At 42.9% G+C, this 9,024-nt stretch overlaps 1 protein-coding gene across 3 annotated transcripts in view; it reads left to right on the top strand.

Moving 5' to 3' along the window:
* Nucleotides 1-1,351: 1,351 nt before the first annotated feature.
* KIF5B (kinesin family member 5B) overlaps nucleotides 1,352-9,024 on the top strand; it is a 33,947-nt gene continuing 26,274 nt past the window's right edge. For 2 of the 3 annotated variants that reach the window (XM_054058552.1, XM_054058551.1), the window contains exon 1: nucleotides 1,352-1,707. In XM_054058552.1, coding sequence (XP_053914527.1) covers nucleotides 1,582-1,707 — 126 coding nt within the window. In that variant the 5' untranslated portion in view covers nucleotides 1,352-1,581. Of the gene's footprint in view, nucleotides 1,708-4,546; nucleotides 4,592-9,024 lie in introns of those variants that run through there. The other variant, XM_054058553.1, reaches the window with a different exon arrangement.

The following is a 9,024-nucleotide window of genomic DNA, read 5'->3' as shown; positions in this document are numbered from 1 at the left end:
GATAGTGTTTTTTCCAGACACTGTTTATTCTTTGAAGATAATAACATCTTGTGTGAAGTGTGATCTGTGCTGAACAGATGCCTCTTCTTCTCTAATCATCTCTGTTTGTAGCCTTTCTTATCTCAAATGCAATGTCAAAGTAACAGCATATGCATAAGATTTCTCGGAAAATGTATACATATGCAGTAAGTGTGAAATGCATCCTGTCCCGGCTCCTGCATGATTGATGGGGATTGCTCCCTTGCGTTGCCCAGGCTGATAAAGTATGCTCACTTTCTAAAATTCCATGATGAGTCTCGGAGAGTTTATTCGCCGGCATGGCTGGAGAAGAGGGCCTGTGAGAACCTTGTGAGGTTCAACAAGGCCAAGTGCAAAGTCCTACACATGGGCCAGGGCAACCCTTGCTTTCAGTATCTGATGGGGGATGATGTGATTCAGAGCGGCCCTGCAGAGGACTTGGGCGTGCTGGTCGATGAGAAGCTCTACATGAGCCGGCAATCTGCGCTCACAGCCCAGAAGGCCACTGTATCCTGGGCCGCATCAAAAGAAGAGTGGCCACCAGGTTGAGGGAGGTGATTCTGCCCCTCTACTCTGTTCTTGTGAGACCTCATCTGGAGTATTGTGTCCAGTTCTGGAATCCTCAACATAAGAAGGATATGGAACTGTTGGAATGGATACAGAGGAAGCTACAAAGATGATCAAAAGGCTGGAGCACTTTCCATATGAGGACAGGCTAAGAGAGTTAGGCCTGGTCAGCCTGGAGGAGAGGAGGCTCCAAGGGGATCTTATAGCAACCTTCCAGTACCTGAAAAGGCCTACAAGAAAGCTGGGGAGGGGCTATTCATAAAGGCTTGTGGTGATAGAATGAAGGGGAATGGGTATAAACTGGAAAGGGGCAGATTTAGATTTGATACAAGGAAGAATTTCTTCACCATGAGAGTGGTGAGACACCGCAACAGGTTGCCCAGGGAAATTGTGGCTGCCCCATCACTGGAGGTGTTCAAGGCCGGGTTGGATGGGGCCTTGGGCAGTCTGACCTAGTTCCACACCCCCTGCCCATGGGTGTGGAACTAGATGATCTTTAAGGTCCCTTCCAACTCAAACGATTCTATGATTCTATGATTCTATGATTCTATGATCCCACGTTCTACACCAGCAGTTCCCCTCGACACCAGAGCCATACGAGACGCCGTACGAAAGCCCTCACCACGGGGCCCTTAGCCCCGCCCCCTCCCGTCGGCAGCCCCTGCGCCCCAGCGACGGCTCCGCGCATGCGCCTTGCAGTGCCGGCGGGGCCAGGCGCTGCAGTGGGTGATGTCACCCCCGCGCTGCCGCCGGCACCGCCCCTGCCGGCGCGGGGGGGGCCGGGACTCGCCGGCGCAGCCGCCGCCATGGCTGCCATATTGGGGAGGACGTGAGAGCGGGAGGCGGCGGCCAGGAAGGAGCCCTTCCCTTTCCCGTTCTGCTCGGGGCGGGCACGGAATTCCCGGGCGGCGGTGGTTTGTGAGACCCCCGTAGCGAGCAGCGCGGCGGCGGCGGGCGGCGGCGGAGCGGAGCGGGCGGTGGCGGCGGCGGCCTAAGATGGCGGACCCGGCGGAGTGCAACATCAAAGTGATGTGCCGCTTCAGGCCCCTCAACGAGTCCGAGGTCACCCGCGGCGACAAGTACATCGCCAAGTTCCAGGGCGAAGACACCGTCGTTATCGCGGTGAGGGGCGGGAACGGCGGGGCGAGGAGGCGGCGGGGGGAACCGCACACGGCGGGAGTCGGACACGGCGAGGGTGGGCGCGGGGTCGGACGTGGTGGGATGTGAGGGGCAGCGAGAATGGGCGCGGGGAGGGGAGACCGGACACGGCGGGGATGGGCGCGGGGCGGCGGGAGGGTCAGACCCAGCGGCGACGGGCGCGGGGCGGACGCCCCCGGGCTGGGAGCGGTGTCGGGAGGGCATCGCCCGCGGCTGGTCCTGACTCGGGGAGCGGGTCAGGAAGCCTTTGGGGAAAGCGTTGCCTGAGGCGTGGGGCTGGGGTCGTAGCGGCCACGGCTCCCGGGGGAGGTGCGCGGGAGGCGGGCACCCCGGGCTGTCTCCGCATTCGGCGAGTGTGGCCGCCAAGCAGGCACCGGGCAGCGGTGGCTTGGAGCTGCCGCTGGAGGAATGGGCTGGAGGGAGCTTTGGGGGAAGAAAATACTGAAGCGCAGTGCGGGTTCCGGTTCGTTAGTGCTTGCGGTCTGTGAATCCGCCTTCGACTGGTAGTTGTTTGGAAAGAATCAAAATAAGCAGACCGTTTGGCTTATTACGAGTCTGTAAATAAATTTTAACTGAAGTCACCTTGCAAAGTATGAGGCCTGTTATAAAACAATCCGGATGTTACAGCGGAAAAGGTAATCCTTTCGCTTTTGTTTAGTCTGTCATTTAGCTGTAAAGTGGAACTGGAATATAAAATTGAAGTACAGTAGTTTATTGCTTGGTTTGGTTGGTATTGTACAAGCATGCTCTATTCCCAGTGTTTGGGTTGGTTTTACCAATGCTTAATTTGTGTTTTCATAGGAATTCTTTTCACTCTAGAGATGGTACTGGTTCTGCGTTAATAAAACTAAGTTATTTGTCTTCTTGGTGTCCCTGCCTAGGGCAGGGGGGTTGGGACTAGATTATCTTTAAGGTCTCTTCCAACCTAAACCATTCCATGATTCTAAGATTCTTGTTTTATATTCTGTTTCTTGAGGATACCAATAGTAGCTTTTTTTGTGCAGTGCCTGAGGTTGAAGGAGATGATTTAATAAAATTTTTTTAAGTCACTACGTATTCTGTTTAAAATCTATGATTAAGTTTAGAATTAAGTTTTTCTGACCTCTAAAAAATATTTCCTTGTGTTCTTTTAGTAGGTCTAGTCTAAATAGAAAACTTAGATTGTTTAAATAGTCTTTAAGTATGCTTTAAAAGTTTGATTGGTCTGAGGTAACGCTGTAGGACATAAATGGGTAGGACAGTCTGGTGGTGTATTCCTGAGGGATCATGTGAGACTTTTTGATCAGGGTTAATATTTAGTGTTACAACTGTACTTTGACGTTTTCTGTATTGGCAAGAATTAAAACAAAAAAATCATTTGTTGGTCCTAGGTCCAGGATTTAGTAAGTTGGACTTCGGGAAAAACACACCCCAAAGTTATTGGATTGGGTAGTAGAGACAGTATTTGAGTTCTGCTTCACGAAGTCTTAATAAGGATGGCTTTGTGATTTTGGTTTTATAATGGTGGGCATATGACAAGACTGATGTTCAAGTCATAACTTCGAGATTCTCTAAAACTTTTGAGACAATGGCTTTAGTGGTGGAGGTTTAGACAGTGGTGGGGGTTGTTAGATTTTATTTAACAAGCCACCTGAGTTTTTCCAAAATGAAGAACCTTCCAGCTTGAGGCTGTAGCCAGCCACCTCTTGTGTGTGTGTGGTAGAATTGCCCATGGGAAGACAGTAACAGAAACAGTTCTCATGAAGGTTTCTAAAGACACCCTCAGTAAGCTGTATGTTTGGTTTCTTTCTTTGATTTCTGTCTTTATTGCTACGTGGCTATTGTTTGCTTTCTGAACTGTAATTGAGCCACTTTTGGTTTTATAGCCGCTTTCCTCAGCTGCCTAAAGGACTTGCACCTTTTGTATGCGCCTGGGTCTGTGCTGTAACAGTGAAGACTTCTTTAATAGTACTTGGGAGCTGCCTGTAATGGCAGAGCTTATAGCAGACTGCAGACTGGACTCCTTTATGGAGGAGGGTGGGGAGAGGAAATCTGTGGCTGTAACCGAACCCTCCTCCTTCCTTGACTCCCCCATCATCTCCGAGCTATCTCTCCTCCCTTCTCTTCCTAGCTGCTGTGTAATTACTGGCATGGTTGTCTTTCTGGACGAGCTAGTTGTTTTGATTTGTGTTAGATAAAATACTTGGTTTAATTGTAGCTAGTGTGTGATGACAATTTGAGGGGACATAGGGTGTTGGTCCCTTAAAGAGCAAACTTTTTCAGAGTGTTGTCCTTCAAGAGCATGAAACTTTTTTTATCTAGTAAAGAGCTTTTACATTATTAATTAATAAAATTAATCTTTTCATTTTAGTACTTTATTAAGGTTGGGTTTTTTTCCTTATGGTTCTTTCTGTTAAGTAAATATAAGGCTTTTTGTTAAAATAGATAGAGTGACTTGTTATAAATATAGTGCTTTTATGCTAAACATCATAAATGTACCTATACTAAAAAATCAGTAGCAATTTGCTCATGTATTTCAGGCTTTTGAGCAAGATGAAACAGGGAGGGGTAGCAAGCTAATATATGATTATGTACTTTATTTTTCCAAATGTAAAACTGCTTGCAGCAGACTAGCTTTATAGTTCTGCATAATGTATCTATACTTCTTTTCAGAAAAATCTCCATAGCTAGCCTTGCTCATCTTAAAGCTGTCCAGAAGATAAGACGCATTACTGAATACAGTGAGACTCGAGGATTTTGGACTGAAGCCTAAGCTGGAAACAGTCCTGTCAAATGACTGAAGTGGTGAAGTGTTACATGGGCTTTCAACAGAAATGGACACTACTCCTCTGACACCCAAACATTTCTAGTAATGATCATAATATAATCCTTATTTCTTTGGCTTTTAAGAATGATTCATGACTATCTGCTTGTATTTTCGTATTTGCTTAAAGTACTTTTTTTTTTTTTGTATCTCAGATGTAGCCCCTGTGATCCTGGGAAGAGCTTGAGACATGTAGCTTTCTTTTTCATTACTTTTTAAACTAGTATTGGATAGTAAATGAGAGCAAAGCTAGGTTTAAATTATGTTAGAATGAGATTAATGAAGATCACTTGCTATTACTGCAGCTTTTGGCAGATTATTCAGAAGGAAAATGTAATTCATGTGTATTGCTGAAAGAAAGGCTGTGCCAGAGTGTGTAAATACAGGAAACAGGGTGTTCTTAAAAGAACTTTTTATTATTTTGCAAGGGAAAGTACTGTTTTATTAGAAACAAGTGACTTAAAATGCCTGATGTCTATAGTGCAACCTGTAGCTGACACAATAATATTCTTTCAGTGTTACTCTGTTTTTTTATTTAATTCCAGGAAATGGTGGATAATAGAAGTTTTTCAGATTATACTGGTAAATGCAGAAAGCAGATTTTCTAGCTTAGTGATGTGTAAAGGGATACCAAAACTCCCTGACTGCAAAACCACTTGCCTTGAAACGTCTCACTCATCTCGTACGTGGTTGTTCTGAAATAAGAAAAATAAGGCAGAAAGAGCTGAGATGTAGTAACTGTTCTGTCAGCTGCAGTTTTACCTGCATAGGGCTAAGACAAGAAGATCCTTTTCCTTATCCTAAAAATAAAAATAATAATATGGAACAGTGCCTTTTCACTCATTCGCAGTGGTGGACTCTGTTAGGTGTGTCAAAGCAGCAATACCTTAGCTTAGTAATAGGAAGAACTGAGTCAGGTATTTGATGTCATACTTTTCAGAAATTGTTTGGTGTGAGATTTCTTTTACTGTATTACGTGCTGATGGGAAGCATGTTCTTTATTAAAGATGTGAAACTTAAGTAATGGGTTTACCTCACATTTATTACCTAAGTCTCTTACCAAGAATAAACCAGCCCCGAGTTGGTGTAATATTGCTTCAGTAGCCCATTCTAGCAAAAAAGAAACAGTAAGGGGCATCTAGATATGTTGCAGTAGAAAAATATGCTGATGATTTTCAAGTAAATTTGGACTGCTGGCTTTGCTTCAAATACTAATGCACAGAAAATAAGGTGAACTAAGAGCTATGATTAAGCAATCCTGTAGTTCACAGAAAGTTAAAATGGGCAAGTGATAAATATTTTAAATTGTTTCTATGGAGACACCTTAAAAGTCCTAGAAATACTTAAGAGTTCAGCCTAGTTGTGATCACAGTTATGCAGTCCTCATTGAAGGTACTGACAAAAACTGTTCTGAGGAACACTGGAGTGCCCTCTGAATCTTGTATATACAATTTGGATAGGTTGACCATCCTTGTAGGTAAGGATAACTGGTAACTAATCTTTAAGTTGAGGGCTGTGACAGTGCTTACCACATTTTTGCTGTGGCACCACATCCCTGCAGTACAAGCACCTACAGGAGCTGCAGTTGTCTTGTCGTTGATTACTCACAGAACAAACGCTAGGCAAGGAGTGGATGGCATTGCTGAATCCCCTCTTTGGAGGGAGGAAGTTGGAAGCTCTGCTTATTTGCTTGATGTTTTGTGTTGCTTATAGGTTGTATGTTTTAAATTTTTCTTAGGGTTTGAGTAATGTTTGCTGACTGCTTTGGAGTGTGACAAAGCAACATTGTATCATGGTAGCAAGGTTGCTGCTACCACTGTTGCCACACCACTTGGTAGTATTGCTTCTACCTTTTGTGTTTTCAGTTCCATCATAATATCTGATTGTTTACTACTTGAGGAAGAAAGGCATCTGGTATAGAAAAATGTCTGACACTTTAATCTTTCTTGATTAATCTCTTAAAGGTAATGAGGAGGTTTTCTAGGGCAGGGTAATCTGTGTAATACAGTTTTAGCTTTGTTTACAGCAGCAAGCAGACTGTAAAGAGAAGTGATAAGACATAGCATTGCAGATGCCAGAGATGCGAAACCATATGAGTGGGAGTAAATTGTATTCTTAAAACGTAATTACCTTGCAACCTGCTTGGCTAAACCTGCTTGGTTACATATTGATTCAGTAATGATGGAGCAGGGACTTGCCTCTAATGTGGACCTTTATAGCTGCGATAAACATACTGTGACCTGGGAGTGGAGGGACATATGTATGTGGATTTTTGAGTGCTTCAGACTTGTATTGTGGCTTCATCTAGGAACATTTAGTACGGAGGATGTGTAAACAGGTATTCCGCTTTCACCAGCAAGGGATAGGGAAGTGGCAAGTGGTATAAACAGGACACCTTGTGAGGATTTTTTTCATCAAAGTTAATAAAATTTTGTGGGTATGTTGGTAGCAGCTGTCAAATTGAGGGAAGCTGGAATTTGTCATGTGCCTAACAGCTTTCACTGTATAAATAAATAAGACAAATTAAAGGTTTTACTGTCAGAATGAAGTCCTTGCAGCTTGGCATTTTGTTCTTACGAGTCTGTGGCATTCATCATATGTGCTGTTCTTTATATAACATTTTATAAAGCAAAAGAGACTAATCAATTGAAATACTGTTATTTGATCCCGTTCTCCTATGAAAGCGTTTAAATGGCGATTGGAGTGTAGATAGTCTAACAGTATTCTGTGTCTATGGCTTACTTTCAAATTAGTAAACATAATTTTCCTTTAACACAGAGGAAGAATTCAATTCAGTCAACCTTTGCTTGGCAGAAGAATTAAAAACAAGCAACCAAAAAAACCTCTAAATGCTGTTTAAAAACTTGGAGAAGGAGAGCTTTTCCAGAACCCACTGCAAATACCTGTAGATGCAGGGTGGTTGCAAACTAGTGCAGCTTGTGCCTAAAGCCCTTTCTAAACAAAGTGTCTTCCTCTATCAGAAACTAGGCTTGATTACTTTTACTTAGGTTGGAATTTTTTGAAAAAGAAAAAAAATCTGCAAAAAAATTGGTGTCAGAAATATGTTGTATGTGTATACATTGAAACATAATATGCAAAACAGTTCTTGCCTTCTAATGATCTTTTCTCATAGTTATGTTCTTTTTGCAACAGCAAAGGTCAGATATGTTGGGGTGAGAAATAGTGAGTATTCTTAACAGTTGCTGCATAGACTGTCAGAAGGTTGTATCCAGCAACTTTCCCTGATTCTTCCAAAATCAATTTAATTGGAATAATTGTAATCTATGTATTTTTTTAGCAGTAGTTTGGAGAAGAGTTTAAATCTTACAAACACAAAAATTACTAATGCTGCACAGAATATTTTGCAGTGATGTTGAATGCTATTTCTTTTCTTGCTATATTTTTCCAGTGCATAATGATAAGTACAATCCTCCAAAGTGTACAGATATGCAAAAGAACTTGAACACCAAACAGATCTGATCAGCATTTTGTGATGTAGATTACTTGCAGTGTGTAGTGTAGCTGATTGATATTAATAAAGTTGGAGGCTTTTTGAAACTGCAGCTGCTAGTGACAAAGAAAGTGTTTAACTGGTGTTACCTTTCCTACAGGGACTTTTTTTTTATGTAGCGTTTTCTCACTCTTCACTTTCTGACCTCAGGGTTACTTGAACTAATTAGTTGTTTGTCTTCTGGTGTACATAATGGCCTCAATTCTACCTGTAGAACATAAGGAATTTGAGGTGTATTTGAAGCTGAAATGAGTAATCCAGAAGGCTTGTGATTTCCCTGCTGTGGAACAAGTGTTATGACAAACTTCAGCACCCTAGGGATAGCTTCTGACTACTGAGTCTTGTGGTTTCTTGTGTGTATTTGCACAGTGAACACTGTAATTACTTTTTCCAAGAGGGAGCTTATCCACCTGAATTCCAGCCCTCTCAGCAGATAGTTGTGTGTTGAATTTTAGAAGCTTTGTTTGGTGTTATGCTAGATCTTATTAAAAGACAAAGGGAAGGTCAGGCTGGGGAAGGGAATGTGGTGGGTGTGTGAAAGATAGAAGATATATTTGTTTCTTTGCCAGGGAGGCAGTTCCAGAATATCCCGGAGGGAGGATGATGAATTAAATATAGGCAAAATGGAGCACTTGACAAGTGTGGTGAATTTAGTGATGTTGACTGACCTAGGTCCTTTGTAAACCTTACCTGTCTGCTTGGCAAGCTCTGAAAGTACTACAGAAACTTGAACTTCATAAAGAAAGCGTAATAGTTTATATCTTAATACAGCTTCCTCTTAGTGCCTTTCAAAATGAATCTTGTATGAATAGTTCTCTTCCTCCAAAGTGGACTTTTCCTTCTGCTAATGGAGCTTTTCTTAAGCATATCATGTATAGGGAAATAGTTCTTGTGCTGACTGTAGGTGATCTGACTGTTTGGTTTGAGGTTTTTAACAAATAACTACCAACACGGACATTCTGTGTGA

Source organism: Cuculus canorus, chromosome 2 (assembly GCF_017976375.1).
Source record: "Cuculus canorus isolate bCucCan1 chromosome 2, bCucCan1.pri, whole genome shotgun sequence".
Lineage (NCBI taxonomy): Eukaryota > Metazoa > Chordata > Aves > Cuculiformes > Cuculidae > Cuculus > Cuculus canorus.
The sequence above is the reverse complement of the archived record's forward strand: the minus strand, read 5'-3'. Positions and strand labels throughout refer to the sequence as shown.